The sequence below is a fragment of the Neocloeon triangulifer genome, unplaced genomic scaffold, assembly GCF_031216515.1.
Source record: "Neocloeon triangulifer isolate White Clay Creek 2 clone unplaced genomic scaffold, ASM3121651v1 ptg000003l, whole genome shotgun sequence".
Taxonomy (NCBI): Eukaryota; Metazoa; Arthropoda; class Insecta; order Ephemeroptera; family Baetidae; genus Neocloeon; species Neocloeon triangulifer.
Window position 1 is genome coordinate 12,024,632 of NW_026775546.1, and position 17,717 is coordinate 12,042,348.

Below are 17,717 nucleotides of genomic sequence, written 5' to 3' on the forward strand. Positions count from 1 at the left end.
GCGCCGCCGCGACAAGCGCACTCTGAACACCGGCGGCGTGAAACTTTGGAGGGGGACCGGCGCACAACGAAGGGGCTGTAGAGGGAACAGTCGAGTTGAGATTGTCGAGAATCCAGTCTGGCGCAGACCATGTGGTGAGCAGCTTCGTCCCAGCAACAAATTCGTAAGCATTTTTCAATCATTACTGGAATTATCTTGATTCATAAAAACTTATTCGGAACAAAACATTTTCACTGAAATCCAATAAAAATAATTTATTTAGGTTTAATTTTTGTTTTCATTAAAAAAAAATGATAATAAATTTCCACTGATGTTGGCAAAACCAACAGAAATAAAAAATGAGTCACTTCCGATGGCGGTCCACGTGTTTCTCGTATTCTGTTTTTTTTTTTTTTGGTCCAAACAATGGTCAGATGCAAACAAAGCGATCTCTCGCACGTGAGTTTTGCTTCTACATTATCTTTTGAGGCCGACATTTTGCAGCTGAAATATTTTCCGAGTTTTCGGAGCCGCACGCCCCGCCGGTTGCATAAGCGCAGGCGCCCCGAAAGGGGTGCTGATGCAACACGACCAGCGGATTTTGCCATGCGTTGGCCACACCGAGCCGCCCCCGTCACCAAATTGGGGTCGCAAAAACACACCGCGCGTGATGGATGAATGACTTGGCAAATAATTTTATCGCTCGCTGTGCGCTTCGGAGCGGAAAATTAATTTATTTAAATAAGCTTACCACTTTCCTACTTCTGATAATATGCATTGAGAGTTTAATCGACAAATAATCATAATTTCCTCGTTTAAAAAAACGCTAGTGAGTATTTTTTTCCTAATTGATATATGTTTCTGTTGTAAAAATTAAAGGCTAACAGCTGTATTTATGCATTAATTTTACAAAATTTTTGCCATTGAAAGATGATAATTTTCTTTGAAGTTTCTTATGACATTTGGAACAATTATAAAAAATAATCAAAAAGTAACAATAGTAAAAAGTTAAATTCTGCTAAATAGGCCTCAAATCTAAAAAAGAATCTATTTTCCCAAAGAAGTAAAATATAATTTTTGAATCAAATTTAATAAAATTCGCTGAGATCATTATTAGTTTTGGAGGTGATAAAAATCATAAATAAAGAATAAACACATCCTTTACAGTTCTAATAAATTATAGATTGATTAAATATATTCCGCCAAAAAAATCCTAAGCTACATCTCTTTCAGTTCGCCAATTTTACATCTTCCAAAGATTTTTAGGTTCACATGTTGGAATCTAATTATTATTTTTATTTAATTAATAAAAAAAATTAATATAATAATTTTTTTGAAAAAATTATTCTCAGGCTCTTTCCTGGGCCGATCAGTTTAAATATTTGCATGCAGCCATAGATATTTATTCAGCAATAAGCAAACTGAGAATACTGGTCTCTCTCCGGTTTTGTGTGATCCTTTATTATTTGCTGATGCTGCGAGAGTGGAATAACAATTCCAAAGATCAGAACGCGACAGACCACACATCTCCAACTTGCCTTATCTGGAGTTCCCTCTCATGAAAGTCAAGTCCAACGAAAGAAAAACGCGAGACCAACTTCTCGCTCCGTGCAGTGACAGGGACTCCACGTAAACATTGATTCAATTTTAATCGCTAATTTTATAGAATTGATTTTTATTTTAATGGTCGACGTATAACAAATGGCAATTTTTGGAAAGTATTTTAGTCATTTATAAGTAAATTAATTGTTTTGTAGTTTTATTATTACAGCAATTTGGTAAATAATCCGCTATGTTTCAAAATTAAGAATTTTATAATATTCTACAGCTCATTTTTATCATCTTTTTACTTTGCAAAATTTTCAATTTTTGTAAAAAATACATTACAATGGGAATTAAATGACTTAAAAAAATGCTTTAAAAAAATTTAAATTGAAGACTCCGCCTTTTTTTATCGCTACTTTCAATCAGTGGCTCCTTGTTAACGCTTTGAGCAAATATTTTGTCAAGAGAGATTTTGTTAATTAAGCCGTAGTTGGTGCTGTATCAGGTGATTGCACGCGGCGTCGTCTCGCTGGGAAAAAAAACTATACGCGTCCATTCACGTGGTTCTAATTTCGTTGCTTGGCTTCGTTTCGACGCCACGAATTGCAGGCCAAATATAAATTGATGCTCTCGGAATTCTCTTGGGGCGCGACCCGTGCGTCAATTTGATTATATCAGGGAAAAACGTCATACAATCTTATCAGGCTGAATTATTTGCAAAAAAAACCTGGATCTTTCACTGATAGTGAGTGAAAATATTTACTGCGGAATTCACATTTTCAATAAATATCTCAATTTTAATATTATTTTTTCAATATTGATTTGGTGAAATTTTCATCAATTTTGGTCTGGCCAATTTAAAGAAAAAAAAAATTAAAAAAGTTTATTGTCTTAAATTCTGTTCTTCCTCAATTATATTCTTATGATGCTACCTAAAAAATCTCAACATGAAATTCAAGAAAGTTTATTAAGCTTTTCTTAAAATAAATTTCAAAAGTGAAGGGCGCGTCAGCAACTGCGAAAGGCAATTAATCTAGTATCGATTCGCAAGTTGATGTATCTCTCCCTTGGCACACCTCTCTGTCAAAGAAAGACAAAGATAGGCGAAGATATTTTAGAAATGCCACCGCGTCTCGCCGGCCGGTCTTTCCAGGTCACTGACGAAAAATCGCTCGTCAGTTGACTGCATTTTGCAAGTCAAGCGGATTCCGCAAAAAGTGCCAAAGTGCATCAAAGGAGAATTCACGCGTTGGTTGAATAATTGCTCGAGGAGGAAAGAGTTTTTAAATGAAAGACTTATTGTAAGAGAGAGGCCAGACAGAACTAGATTACAAAAAGTTATTTCTGTGCTGCGTTAATTAACTCGAGAGAGAATTTTAAGCGAAAAATTCATTTCGGCTAATTTACCAGAGAAACACAAAAGAATTGTATTATTTACAATTTTTAATGATATAGCTCGGAAGGAAATATATATATTCATTTTGTAAAAAAATTCAATTCTTTAGGAATATCATTAAGAATTAGATTTTATTGTAAAAATAAAAGTGGAAGAAAACTGATGAATTTTTCTTAATAAAGACCTAATTTTTTGGTCATGATGATAGTTATTTTTTACTTTTAATCTGAAATTTGAAGCTTTGATTTATTTATTTATTGAATTTGATATCAAAATTTAGGAGAAAACAAATAAAAATAATTTTAATTAATAAAATTTCTGAATATCAATGGAAAGCAGGAAATAACCAGTGAATCTTGTTGTCGTTTCAGGACCCACACTTCTGCCAAAATCAACAAGTGCGGACTGACAGAGCAAACAAAAGATGGTGAGTCTCTTTCCCTCCGAAATGTATCGCTTATTTTTCTTAGAAACGCATTCTTCCTCCCCTTTGCCACCCCCCGCCGAGGGTTGTAAATCTGTCTTGAGGGCGAGCAGAGCAGGTAGACGAAAAAAGACGTTTGAAAATCGGGCAGAGGATTTTTACTATTTGGGTCGCCGCGCTTGCTCTACAATAGTGGGTGAAAAGCTTTTTTCTTGAGCACACGTTTCAATATTTGGTGGGCTCGACTTGGCAAAGTGTCCTCGAGCGTCACAAATGACCACATAGTGCGCAGATAAAGCAGCCCCATTATTATTTTGAGCTGTTGACGGACGCGTACGAAAAGCTCAGCTCAGTCGTCACGAGTTTTGCTTTGGAATGCAGATTTCAAGCAGAAGAAAAATTAAATTAAATAATTATTAAGTTTTATCAAGATTTATTCATGACAAATAGGAAGTCACAAAATTAAATCATTTTGTTGGGAATTAAAAAAAAAATCTGATAAATAATCATTATTGTTCTTTATTTGTCCGAAACAATTAAGATTAATTACATTTCACTCTACTCGTGTAATTTGAATTTAAATAAACTCTGTCTCTGTAATTATGCGTTGATATATTAATATGAGTTCATAAATGAAAGAAGTAAACTTTGACTCACATTTTGTAAATTGCAAGTCTGAAAAAGATTGTTTTCAATGCTCTCTTTATCGGAAAGATTAAAAAAAAATGAAAATTTTCTGGAAAATCTTGTATAGAAATGTTATAATTTTGTAATTCTTTTCATTCTTTTGGAATAAAAATTCATCATAAATATTTAGAGTAAAAAATGAATTGTACATATATTATTGAATAGGGATAGATCGGCCGCTTCTCTTTATTTGCAGTCAATGAGCCCCACAAGTCGATTGATGGCGTAAACATCTCTCGTCTTTTTTTTCTTTTCACAAACAACGTGAACTTTGCGCGACAGACGCTTGAGACGATGAGGCAACAACGGTCGTTCGCGCACAAACACACACTTTTAATCCGTTTGTCCGATTCTCTTTCATTCAACAAGAGCAAGAAAGTTTCCTTTTGAAAGACGCAGTATATTGAGCTTTTCGTTACACCACGTGGTATGTTACATGATGAACTAAGCAATTCTTCCACCGCAGTAGTAGGTATTGCAATTTTAATAAAAGAATATTTGATCACTTAAATTACTTCAAATAAAAAAAACCATTTTAAAGGAAGTCATAATTTAATTTTTTTAAATAATTATGAAAATTCAGTAAATATTAATATTAATTAATTGCGTACCAAATTCATTGATTAATTGACTGCAATTAATGGATAAAAGCAGTTTTGAATTTTAAATAAAATACCCCTCTTAAATTTAATTATGACCATTTCTAAAATATTGCAAAAATTAATAAAACTGTCCAGACATCTGGCTCTAAAATTAATTCTGGTCGCAGGGTTCATTTGCAAAAACTTTCACTGCTTCAACTCATGTCACGATTCAAATCTGCTGATTAATTTTACGTTTAGAAATTATTCATGCATCTCTCGTCAGTATAATGTATATTTCAAGTGAACCGAATTTGGGCCAAACATTGAACCCGCGGGCTCCTTCGTCATAACGCGTGGCAACTCTATTTATTCCGGCTATTGATCGGCGTCGTCCAGACCATGCAAGTTAGCTGGAGGGTCACGAAGAGGCGAAATAAAAATCATTTGTGTTTGCAGCTGATCGGCCACGTTACGCCGCGTGAGACCGGCTGGAACGAATGATTCAAGTCGCTGAAATTTTCCCTTATTCGCAAACGATTCGAATCTAGATTTACTTAAAAAATTGTCAATATAAGTTTTTTCACAAAATAATTACTATTTTCATAATTGAGAGAATTGATAATTGCTTGATTATATTTAAAAAATGTATGAAATTACAAAAACTTTGATTATAATTTCCTGTTCGAAATTAAATTCGTTTCATATTTAAAGAAAACGTCTGTAAATTAAAAGCAAAATGGAAATAATGAGTTTTAAATTCTCTAGTAAATTAATTATTTGCTAGTGCAAAAATTTCTTGATCAAGTTAATTCGATACTTTTTTGGCTCTGCTATATTTATAACTCTTCTTCCAATTATCATATCTTTTTATAATTGAATTTTCTGATCACGTCTTCAACTGCGAGCGTCATGACAAAATTGAAGCGATCATTTTGAATTAAATTTCAAAAGGCGTCTCTCGTCTGCTGTCACTCGCACTTGAAACAATGCGTTAATTATAAATAAATTTAAAACGGCGACCGGCGCATCAATAATTCATGTTATTATTGAGAGTGACAAAAATTTATCATTCACGTCAAGTGATTTGGAATTTTCAGCATCTTGGTGTGGAAAAAAATCTTGCAGGCAACAGACTGATTTTGAGATTCACTCAATTTGCATTTCGTAACTTTTTTGTATTCTAAATTAACTCCAAATAAGGAATTGGAACAACATGCGGGCGGTCGTTTATTTGAATGTTTTGATCGTTTGTTTTTATGCAGTGCGTCAATCTGTGACGAAATAATTGAATTAAAAAAAGAAGAAACGAACTACAGATATGAACGATCAAATCAGAGAAAGGTGCGTGAAATATCCGAATGGGTAAAAAATGCATAATCTCTTATTTAAACCGAAATCTAGTCCTGCGCCACAACACACAACGCCAAACAAACATTTGGGGGGCGACACGTTGCGCGCTTATCAATGCTTATCAGCTTCTTAGAAAACTGGCATCGGATGGGAAGCGCGCGGGAACCCGTCGTGCCAGTTTTTGTTTGACAAAAAAACAGGACTATTTTATAACAATTTTATGGATAAATCTTGGTTAAATAAAAAGGTAATAATATCAAAAAGATAGATTACTTTTTTTCTAAGAGAATTTTGCAAATTTTTTTTTTTCAAAACCGTTTAATGATTTCAGATAATAGATATTGGGGAAAAGTAATTTGTGATCTGTTTTAATCTAAAATCTGATATTTCCAGAAAAAAGAATTTATAATTAAAATAATTAAAACGCAGATTTTTTATTGTAAAAGTAAAAATAATTAAGTGTTTTGTTTATAAATTAATTTTTAACAAAAGCTCCATACTTTTTCCATCTTTTAAATCTGATTAAAAATAAATTTTCTGATGCTCATTTGGTGATGATTGTAAATTTTTTGAGCCATTTTTAATCAATGGCGCGCTTGACGGGTATGCGTATTTCTTGATTTTATGATTTTTATAGGATTTTATAAATAAATGAAATCTTGATATCATCGGGTTGTATCGAGTAAAAAACCAAATCTTTCAGCTAATTTGAAGGTTTTTTATTCATTTATTATGGCATTGAAGCTCAGCTGGCGTCATCTCTCTCTAAAGCAGATGCGAATTTAAAAGGCTCCGAGAAATATTTATATGTACCTGTGTAGAGGTGGCGTCGTGTAAACGACCTTTATTTTCTTCTTCTCTCTGGCAGGACAAGTTTTGCGAATACAAGAGAGAGAGAGAGGAAAAAAAATGTGTGGCTGGCGCGGAGCCCAAGTCTGCGGGGCCACAGCCGCCCACCCACCCACTCGCGGCAGCTGCTGAGCCCATATTTAGCAATTTGACACCTCGGGATCGTTTGCATTGTGTGCTCTCACACGCCTTGTTGTGCTTCGCGGCCAATTAAAGCTCACAAAACTCACCACAACATGTATAGAGAAATTTTTAATATTCGATACAAATATAAAAGGATTTTTTTTGCTGGAATTTATTATTTTTTAAAAATTAAAAAGTTCCTGGTTTAGCTATTAATTGAAAATTTAGATTTTTGGTATCAAGTCTCAAAATAAACCTGAAATTTTTATTTAAAATTAATACGATCCTAAATGTGAAAATCCTTTTGCATGAAAAAGCCCAAAGAAGTCCGTCTCAATTATTTTGAATCGCTGTGAGTCAATTCGCAAATATCTCCCATCAGAATTATTTTAGAGTTTAGCAAATTAAAAATTAAAATAAAGAATTTAACACCAGTGTAGTTTTAAATGCAAAAACTGTTTGAAAATGCTAAAAAAAATCGTCAAATTTTATCTTAAATTTGTCAAACAACGCAATTTGAAATGTTTGAAATTTATTTACAGATCCTTTTTTTATTACAAACTCTTTTGTAAACAACTTTATACATAAATTTTTATGGCAAGGCGAATTGAAAAATCTGATCCCCTTGGGCGCTGTTCCGCGCACCTGCAATTTTCTTGTAAGCGTAATTGAGTCGGATCGATTACACTCGGTGGCGGGTCCCGTTTCAGAAAATCAACTCTGCATAAATTATCGACTCGTCAGATAACTACTGGTTTGCTAAACGCCAATTAGACCAACTTGGTCGTAAAATTAATCAAAACTGGAGCAGCGAAAAGAAGGTTTATTGAAGAAAATTCTACTTCAAGCTGATTTTCTTTTCCTTCCGCATCTCAAATTTCACTCTCCCTAGAGGGATCGCTTTTCAGGATGCAAAATGCAAAACGAGATTAGCGCAAAGAAGCCTGAAAAGTGTTTGGGTTTGGCAAAGCACTGAAACGCAACCATCTGACACGGACACATAATGTATTATTTACTGCAATTTCCTCTTCGTTTCAAATTTAAATTAAAAAACTTCTTCTTCCTGCACTAAAAGGGATTTTTTGGTTCAAATATTTTTTAATCACAGATTTCAGACCAAAAATGTCTAACAACAAGAAGTTTTAATTTATCGTAATTAATCAATAAGTTTATTAATTTTATTGAACAAGAATTTTGCTTTATTTTAGTGCGTTTATTTTGATGACGGTACTAATTTTCAAAGACTATGTTGCAAAGAAGTTCAATTTAAAAAGAAAAAAAATCATGTTGCCTGAAGCCTGAATGAGATCTTTTGCCAGAAATAATTTTGTGGAGTAAAAATCTTTTTACCTAGTTAAACATTTTGCTTAGAGGAAATTTCTTTCTAAAACGAAGTAAGTTCTCCTCATTTCTACACCTAGTGACGTTGAATTTCCGTTGATTTTGCAAAGAAACTCGGGCCTTGATCTGCTGATGTGCAACAAAATAATTAATTGCCTAGCGAGTGCCAAGAAAAATTCATTCGGTGCGAACGGCGCACTTTCAGAGCTCGCAAGAGAAAAGCCAGAGATCAGTTTATAAAACTGGCACATATTTTCAGCGCATTTTTCTCCCTGGCCCAGTTTCCATTTCTCAGTGCCAAGCCAAACGAAAACTTCAAGTGTGTAGAAATAAGAAAATGAAATTCAGCTTCTAATTAAGTGGAAAATATTTCTTTGTTTGTTGTTCTTTTTAACTGTAAATGTTTAAAATTACCCTTGTTTGTGCTACAATTTCAAACGTAAAATGACTCATTTTATATAAATTGAAACAATTTACTTCTCGCCGCAAGAGAGATAACTTTGTGCGCGCGACTTGTGCATTGCTAAATTTAAATTAGGGTCGTCCAAGAATTCGACCCCTCTTTTCACCACGTGCTCGTCACGTTTGCAGCACAACAAATGAATCAGAAAACCACAAGACGAGAAAAAATAACTTAATAAAATACTTTTATCATTTAAGAAGAGTTTTTATTAGAACCGAGAGTTGATCGGTCGATGCTTCAAAGTTCATCCAAAGTATAGCCAAGGTCGTTAAATATTTTATGTTGCCCAAAGCATGATAGAATTTCGCGTGTTTTGTAGATTGATAGACCGGGTCAATCATATTGACACTGGCCAGTTGGTTGAAGTGGATTTATGAAATTTCCAATTGAAATGAGCGCTTCCGTAAATTAAATTTTAAACTTTGTCAAATAAGTCGACAAGTTTGACCGATTGTTTTAATTTTTAATGGTCAATTAAAATTTTAATACTTTTTACAGGACGTCAGCAAAGCGGAGCAAGGGACTGAATTGGAGACTTTCCTACCCAAGGATGGAGTTAAAAATCACGTTTCCGGAATCGGCGAGGGAGTTCAGGGAAAGTAAGTTTTAAGAAAAGTGTGAAATTATCGCAATCACTCATTCTGTTTGTAATTCAAGAGAGGCTGATAAACTTATCTCTTTGACCCAAAATTTTTCCAATTACGGCAGATAGCCCGTTTTAGCAAATCATTCCGTGCGAACTCTATTGAAAAAGATTATTTTTATCATAAATAAAAACGGCTTTTTAATTTATCAGACGCATTTTGCTCTGCTCAAATTAAGGAGGGACTTGTGCTTAAAAAAAGGATAAACGATCTAATTAATTTTGATGATAATTCGTGTTTGTGGATTTCTAATGAGGCATCATAATTATGAGGTCATTATTGAACGATTTAAGAAATTCCTAAAAATGAACTTCACTAAAATTGATAAAAATCCCACCAAAATAACAAAATAAGTTCAATCAAGGTAGCAAAATAAAACCGATTAAACTCTAAATTTTAAATATTTTTGATGGAAATCATACATTAATTTTTTTGTCTCACAATCAATGCTACTTCTCTCCTTCTCTTCTTTCTGTGGCGCGACAGACGGCGTGTCAAAATTGATCCTCTGTTGAGAGACGAACCGCGGCACTAATGAATGCATTATTTCGCACGAACAAGTGGAACACAAAGAGCACTTTTTTTATTTCTGTCCTTTAATTTAAATATAAATGAGGTTGTTCAGGACGATCACTCGCCGTCCGCACATGCGACACGCAATCAAGTTTTGGGGAAAAATAATAATAATATAATATCAAAGTCAAAATAAATTATAATTCCACTTGTTTGCACTTAATCGCCTCTGATGTATTGACCTGTCTGGCTGCTCAACCGAGAGAGCGAGTGGGCGACAAAAAACTGAAACCGCAGGGGATACAAAAAACAAAAAACGGTGTCTTGGTCTGAGACAATGAGTCACCAGAGCAGCGCAAAGAATTGATTTCTATTGGCAATAAATTTAATGTTGTCATTTCTGGAGAAAGAAAAAAATGAAAAATTGAGGGTTTTCTTTCATTTTTTTTACATTATATCAAGAATTTAAAAAGAATAAAAAAATAAACAAGTTTAATTTGAAACAAGCATAGTTTACTAAATAAAAGAAAAAAAATTTCCTCTATCAAAACTTGAATAGATTTTACAATTTTTTTAAGAGATTTTTCTTTTTTAATTGTAATTTTGTAATTTTATTTAATTTGTTTGAAAAGGTACATTGCCGAAGCCAATGGAGATGGCGCCCTTCGAAAAGCACCTGCCGAAGCTCCATTTGACCCTTTCAAAGAGAGAAAAATCGACCATCCAACAACGTGAGTTTTCCTCTCAACTTGGTTTTCGCACAAATTTTGAATTTTGTCTCGCAGGGACTGCGACACGTTGACCCACCTGCTGAAGGCCAGCTTGGGCTCGGGAATCCTGGCGATGCCGATCGCGTTCAAGCACGCCGGCCTGACGATGGGTGTGTTCGCAACCGTGTTCGTCGCCATCATCTGCACGCACTGCTCGTACATCCTGGTCAAGTGCGCGCACGCCCTGTACGCCAGGACGAGGGTGACGGCGATGAGTTTCGCCGACGTCGGCACCGTCTCCTTCAGACACGGCCCCGCATGGAGCCGTCCGTACGCGCAGCTCTCACGGATGACCATCCTGGTCAGCCTTTTCCTCACCTACTTCGGCACCTGCAGCGTCTACACGGTCATCATCGCCAGCAACTTCCAGCAGGTTTATATCAAATCCAGTTAATGAGATATTCTGATAATGAGATTCACTACTAAAAAAATTAGACCTTTTTGATTTTTTTAAGTAATTTTTCTCTTACTAGCACAAACGTGAAGCTAAACACCAATTGACGTAGATAATTTTATTAGCTTGAAAAAAATCACCAAATTTAATAAAATTTAATAATACTTGGAGCCACTTGGAGCCTAAAATTTTAATTAGTTTCTATAAATTGGCACTCTTCAGGTTTTAATATTGAGCAAAAAACCTTGTGTTTTAACTTCTTCAATTTCATAAACCTTTTGTATAAAAAATTGCCTAAAATTAACATTTCCCTTGGTCTTAAGAGTTTAAATTGCACCAGGAATAGCTAAACCACTGTATTCTAACTAGATTTGTATCAAAGTTATAGAAAAAAACAGTTTTTTCTCCATTTTTTAGCTCTCAAAATTGGCGCGTTTCTTTATAACACAAAAATGTAATAAGCCTTCTTTTTTGTCTGATTAAATCCTTTGAATGCTTTGATGTGAAACAGCTTTAATTTTGTATTCTTTACTCCCTTACAAGGTGATTGAGCACCACACCCAGGTGTTCATGAACGAGCGATACTACATCGCAGCCCTGCTCATTCCGCTGATCCTGCTGAGCTGGGTGCCGAACCTCAAGTACTTGGCGCCCGTGTCCATGCTGGCCAACGGTCTCATGGGCTGCGGTCTGGGCATCACGGTTTACTACCTCACCCAGGACTTGCCCGCGACCTCCGAGAGACCCCACTTCAACGGGTTCTACGGAATGCCCCAATTCTTCTCCATCGTCATCTTCGCCATGGAAGCTATCGGAGTGGCAAGTGCAGTTTCTTTATTAAATTTTTTTAAAGTTTATTGATGCTTACACTATTGCAAAAGCAGAAAGAAAGGGTGCGCCGATAGAAATCACCAATCAAGTTTGAGCATTGTTTATTTTCGGGGTTAATTTATTTGACTTGAATAAAGATTCAGACTGGATTTATGGTTGTCCTAGGCCGAAAATTTTCTCTCGTGATTGATCCTGAAGCAAATTCAAAGGTCCTTATTAAACTTGCAGTATAAACCGCGGATACTCAATAAAAATATATTTTAAAGTTCTGATAGAAAATGTTAAATTTGAGGTTGAGGTTAAACTTGGGTTTGCTAAATTTTTAGCCTAGATTAAATTTTAAGAAATCTTTATAAATTCAGTTTTTCCAGCTGATAAAATAATTTTTAGATAAAAAAAAAAAACACCCATCAAAATAAAATATCTTTAATTAAAATTATTTTCTCGATCGTTAGAGATTTTTCTTGTGGTGTCTTTTTTTATTTCAAATAATCAAACAGAAATTGTTTTAACTTTTTCACTTTTTATTAAAGGTGATGCCTCTGGAGAACAACATGAAAAATCCCCGTCACTTCCTTGGTCTGGCCGGTGTGCTGAACCAGGGCATGGCCGGAGTCACCCTGATCTACATCCTGCTTGGATTCCTCGGCTACCTGAAATACGGCGACGACACCGAGGGCTCCATCACTCTCAACCTACCAACAGACGAAATGTAATTCTTTTTTTTCAAACTCATATATTTAGCAATTTTAAAAACTTTGCTTCTCCAGATTGGCGCAGTCGGTCAAGATTTTGATTGCCCTGGCTGTTTTCTGCACCTACGGACTGCAGTTCTTTGTGTGCCTTGAGATCTGCTGGGACGGGGTCAAGGACCGCTACAAGGGCAGCAGAATTGCCGAATATGTTTTGCGCACCGTGCTGGTCACTCTGACAGGTATGCTATTCTAAAGGGAGTTTAAAGGTTCATTTAGAATTTAGATGATGAATTTATTTATTTTTCAATATTTTGGAGATTTTTTCATAATCTTGAAAGGAATTGAAGTGAATGTTGTTTAGTTATTTTGTCCTCAAACTAAGTTCATAAATAAAATAGGTCGATCGAGTTGGAAAAATAAACATGATAATTTAGATTTTTAGAAAATCATTTTCATAAAAAATTATCTTGCGCAGTAAATCAAATTATTATTTATTAAAATTTTGATAAAAATTACATTATCATTATATATATATTTTAATTAATGCAACAAATATTCAATTTTTGCAGTTGCTTTGGCTGTGGCTGTGCCAACCATTGGACCCTTCATCGGCCTCATTGGCGCTTTGTGTTTCTCAATCCTTGGACTGATCTGCCCTGCAGTTATCGAAATGGTCACTTTCTGGGAGGACGGTCTCGGACCTGGTAAGCTCGATTTTTTATTAGTTTTGAATGGATTTAAATAATTTAAAAATTGGACAGGCAAGTGGCGGTTGTGGAAAAATGTTGCTGTGATGGTCTTCGGAGTGATGGCCCTGATCTTCGGCACCATCACCAGCCTGGAGGACATTGCCAGGGTGTACAGTGAAGACCACAAGGCCCACCCTGAGGAGGAGTACCTCATGATCAATCAAACCATCGCCAATGTGACAAGCAGTGTGGTCGAAGCCATCGCCACCACTTTGGCGCCCGTCGACGCCACCACAATTGCGGGCTGAGCTTTTTTAAATTTTGATCCATCTTGGCAAATATAGGCACAATTCATCAAGCAAAAACTCATAATGAGAGCAAGCAATTTGTTGCTTCACCAAACTATTTTTCATAAATAAGTCTTTTCTACAAATCTGCCGGTCCTGAAGAAGAAGATCAAAATCCGGATTCTTATTTTTATTTTTCCCAAAAGTTGCAAACAACTTTACAGCAGAATTTTTTCTTTTTTTCAGCTACGAGAATTAACACAATAAATCTTTCCTATTATTAATTTTAGTTTATAGAAATTAAGAATTAAGAGCTATATTTATTAGGTCTGATGTTGATTAGCTAAGTTATTGAGCTGAGTGTTAAATTTCCTATAGAATCTTTTTTTATTGAGACATGCATTTTTGCTCAGAGACAGTATGAGTTGTTTTTGGTAGATTTTCTGCGACTCTCTCTATGTAGAACATTTCAAAGTGGCTGGACTTCTGAATTGGACTGTGCACTGAGCCAGATTATCTGAAAAATGTTATCTCTGTATTGGCAGATTTGGTTGCTGCTTCGAATGCATTTCTGCGTGTATAAGTGAAGGAAAAATCTGTATCTTTGACTTTTCACCGTGCTAACTATTTGGAAAAAATGTCTGAATGTGCAATTTATTTTTAATGCGCCCCCAGCCTCGGTTCTTGATGTCTAATATTGCTTTGTGTGGGGCCAATTTTTTGTACAACCAATCTTTGGAAGGAAATAAATAAATCATTGAAAGAGAGCTTTGAACCGATTGTGTTATTTCTCCAGCATCACATTTAAAAACAGCCAGATTAGTTTTATTTTTGTTTTTTATTTATCTTATCACATACACAGTAACAAACATGATGTAAATCAAAGGAAAAATTAACAGCCCTTATAAATTAGCACGAATATATTCTCAAAAAAATGTGAAAAAGTTAAACATCCCATCAAATAAAATTAAAGCGAAAAAAATGTAACAATTGTGAAAATTAACACATTAAAAAAACTGCAGGTAATTAAGTGGGGAATTAAAACAGGTCACCATTATCTCAAATATATATAGCACTGTCAGTATAGCATTGGGGGTAGAACCAAATGAGTCACTTGAATTAACTCTAGAGATATGCGAGTGGCCCCGGGTCACTTGAAATTTTTGGTCTTTTGGGTCAAACGGAATTCGCATCGATCGATGCCAGGGCAAAAATCAGCAAACAGTCTCTCGACTCTTAACCTAAGTTCCCCTAAAATTAGTGATTTTAAATCTAAGCCAGTTCACTTTCGTGACAAATTCTCAACAACATTTAAAATACAACTATTTGCAAGCCAGTCTGGCAAATAAGTGTTACTTCATTTTACGTCATTTAATTGCTTATTGGGGTTGGAAAAGATCAGTTTTTGACAAATGACTGAGGAGAGTCACAAAAATAGATGCCTCGATAGAAAACTATTCTCCAAGCAAGATTTAAAACGGACTGGAAAATGTTGAACACCTAAGGGATGGTTGCTGACTGACTTGATTACTTACACTGTAATCTCAATGTTATCAAAATTCAACCACCACAAAAATGTACCAATCAAAATTTGGCACACTTCAGAGCTAGTTGGATTTGCACACAACTCCTCGGAACAATTAAAAAAAGTAAACAAATGGCTCCGACGGATTCAATTTTTTTCATTTTTGGTCGATTCGAGAATATGCTAATCACAGATTGCCAGCGAGTTTGGAAAACAAGATCGGGAGTGGAAAGTGGAAACATCATGGGAATGCTCAGAGTTCAAGGAATCACACTCACGCACTCACAACCAGATTTAAAAATAGATATATTTATGTTCGTAGTTGTACCCTTAGTGATAACATCCGAAAATTTTGCACCCACTCTCTCGATTTAAGACTCGGCATCATGCTAATAAATTGTACTTCTTTTTCTTCGAAAAACCAAATTATTTGTGCAGCAAACCCAACGAGCGGTCGGAAGACGAGAAATCAAAGGGAGGTTCTTCGAGAAATTCCTTCCAAGGCAATCATTCGTATTTAAATCAACACTCCCGCGGGGAGAATTGTTTGGCATCGCGACGAATGCAACTCAATGAGCAAAGAAAGGTCACCAATTTTCATGTCTTTTGGTTTGCGTGGATGCCTCGAACGACCGTCTTTCTCCCCTTAAACTAATCCTTCCTCGACTTCTTCTTGCTCTTCTTCGGCTTATTCTCCTGCCAGTCTGAGGAAGATCAAAACATTGGTTAGTTTTAAATTAAGTGCTGGAAAAAATTCTAAGTACCCCCAACTTCATCAAAAGCCACTCCAGGAGCACTAGGAGCCTCTGCTAAAATTAATTTAAAATTAGATCCAACGTTAATTTGTAAAATCAAAATACCTTCGACGGAAGGCTTCCTGTTAGAAGCTAGAGGGCCTGGCTGCTTGACAACCTAAGAAGTTTTGATCAATAGAAGTTTATAAAAATTGAATTTTCAGTTTTACCTCAGGCAGAGGTTCCGGCTCGGCGGCCTTCTTGGTGCTGGTGCTGCCCTTGCGGTTCCTCTTTTTGCTGATTTCGCGCTCTTCGGGCTCATCCTCAGGCTCTGCACTTTTAATCTCTTGCTTCTGCTGCTGAGCCTGCATCAATCCAAAGTCCAAATCAAATAAATCAGAGTACCAAAGAGAGATGAATTACCTGCTTGGCCAGCTGCTGGGCGTTTTCTGCGTCTTTCTTGGCCTTGGCCAGCAACTCGGCAGCCATGCGCTTGGCCTCCTTCTGGGCCTTCTTCTTGGCCTTAGCCGAGTTCTCCTCCTCCTGCTTCACCTGTTTCACCTTCTTGTCTTTTCCGGACAAAACTTGCACCCAATTGCCTGCAGATTCAACTAAATTAGAATATTAAGATACAGAGAATTTAAAAAAGAAAATAATTAAATTCATAAATATTGATTTATAATTTTTACCATCGTCAAAGTCCAGGGGTTTCTCGTCGGACTGGTTGAGCTTCTTGAGGTTGCGCTCGTTCTTCTTGTTCTTGATTTCCTCGGCCAGTTTCGGGACAGCCGCTGCTGCTGCACTCTTCTTGTTGTTCTCTTTACTAAAATAACCACCTCGTAATTAGATTTGTATTACATTCCAACTTGGCACACTCACGTCTTATTGTTAATCGTCTTCTGCTCCTTCTTATTCTCCTGCTTCTTTTCCACCACAGGCTCGGCCTGCTGCTTCTTGGCAGGTTTCTCCTGCTGCTTCTTCTCCGGCTTTTTCACCTCAGGAGTTTTCTCTCTCACTTCTTCCTTTGCAGGTTTCTAAAGCATAACAAGTAATTAATAATATTGTTCAACCAAGCAAATGGAAAAATAAAAATTTATTTGAAATTTCTATGGAACAAAGACAGGAAAATCCATGGAAATAATATCACACCGGAAACCGAAAGTGAAAATTTCCAGCAATCAATCAAATTTTTGGCTTTGAAACACATACAGGAATGAAAAAGTTTCAGAAAAATTGCAGAAGCTCTAAAGAACTGTATAAAAATTTTCAAAAATCTGTTAAAATGTGAAGCTCGTTATAATGTGCCTCGTGTACAACCCATGCATGCAGATCCATTAGATTTAAATGTGTTAATTGAAACGTAAATTTAAATCAAAAAAATTTAGTCGGAGTTATAAACGCGCAGGCAATCGTTCGGACCTGCTTTTTGGTTTTCTTGGCGACAGGTTTCTTCTCCTGCTCCAGGTAGGCGAGTGTAGGTGGCTCAACGCTGCTCCTGAAGCCGAGGGCGAAAACGACCACGGCCAAGAAGACGACCAGCACCACCGGCAGGGCGTACTGCGTGCTTGAGATCAACTGCCACGCGCTAGTCTCCATTTCGATCTATTCGGCGGCCGAATTGAGTCCACGTAAAAGTCTGTTTGCGGCGGCACCACGACGTCTTCGGCCACCTCTAGGATAATTTGCAGCAGCCTTTCAATACTTTCAGCTGTGGCTAGCCGAGCTGGCTGATGACGCGGCGTGACGTCACGGAACAAAACACACGCTTGCCAATCACGACAATGGCGTTACCAACCTGACAGAAATTTTAAAGTAAATTTTACAAAGAATTTTCAGCATATCTGAATTAACCGTTAATTTTTATGAAATTAGATCCAAAATTTTTCTTTGATAG

General features: G+C 36.0%; 2 protein-coding genes across 4 annotated transcripts; one reads left to right on the plus strand and one right to left on the minus strand.

Annotated features, from left to right (window-relative positions):
- Positions 1-63: 63 nt before the first annotated feature.
- Positions 64-14,339, plus strand: LOC132193116 (proton-coupled amino acid transporter-like protein pathetic). The gene is made up of 10 exons (XM_059613517.1): positions 64-163; positions 3,292-3,347; positions 9,240-9,340; positions 10,531-10,629; positions 10,684-11,041; positions 11,606-11,881; positions 12,427-12,605; positions 12,664-12,827; positions 13,158-13,292; positions 13,350-14,339. The coding sequence occupies exons 2-10, from the start codon at positions 3,345-3,347 to the stop codon at positions 13,583-13,585; spliced, it is 1,551 nt and encodes a 516-aa protein (XP_059469500.1). The 5' UTR covers positions 64-163; positions 3,292-3,344; the 3' UTR covers positions 13,586-14,339.
- Positions 14,340-14,383: 44 nt separating this feature from the next.
- On the minus strand, positions 14,384-17,552 carry LOC132193118 (tol-Pal system protein TolA-like). Of its 3 annotated transcripts, none has more exons than XM_059613520.1 (8): positions 17,243-17,552; positions 16,703-16,857; positions 16,513-16,646; positions 16,247-16,434; positions 16,054-16,188; positions 15,950-16,001; positions 15,854-15,895; positions 14,384-15,793 (listed from the first exon to the last, which is right to left on the minus strand). In XM_059613520.1, exons 1-8 carry the CDS (start codon positions 17,417-17,419, stop codon positions 15,741-15,743), a joined length of 936 nt encoding a protein of 311 aa, XP_059469503.1. In that variant the 5' UTR covers positions 17,420-17,552; the 3' UTR covers positions 14,384-15,740. The 3 variants fall into 3 exon arrangements, with proteins under 3 accessions (XP_059469503.1, XP_059469502.1, XP_059469504.1); XM_059613519.1 differs by having other exon boundaries at positions 15,854-15,898; XM_059613521.1 differs by having other exon boundaries at positions 15,854-15,898; positions 16,247-16,422; positions 17,243-17,550.
- Positions 17,553-17,717: the final 165 nt, after the last annotated feature.

What these genes read in the sequence shown, in the direction of transcription:
- LOC132193118 (XM_059613519.1), bottom strand. Translation starts at nt 17,419, where the DNA reads ATGGAGACTAGCGCGTGGCAGTTGATCTCAAGCACGCAGTACGCCCTG. An exon ending in CCCAGCAGCTGGCCAAGCAG is followed by an intron (nt 16,189 to 16,246) that starts GTAATTCATCTC and finishes GGATTGATGCAG; the next exon opens with GCTCAGCAGCAGAAGCAAGA. An exon ending in GGCTTTTGATGAAGTTGGGG is followed by an intron (nt 15,794 to 15,853) that starts GTACTTAGAATT and finishes GATCTTCCTCAG; the next exon opens with ACTGGCAGGAGAATAAGCCG.
- LOC132193116 (XM_059613517.1), top strand. An exon ending in CCATGGAAGCTATCGGAGTG is followed by an intron (nt 11,882 to 12,426) that starts GCAAGTGCAGTT and finishes TTTTTATTAAAG; the next exon opens with GTGATGCCTCTGGAGAACAA. An exon ending in AACCTACCAACAGACGAAAT is followed by an intron (nt 12,606 to 12,663) that starts GTAATTCTTTTT and finishes TTGCTTCTCCAG; the next exon opens with ATTGGCGCAGTCGGTCAAGA.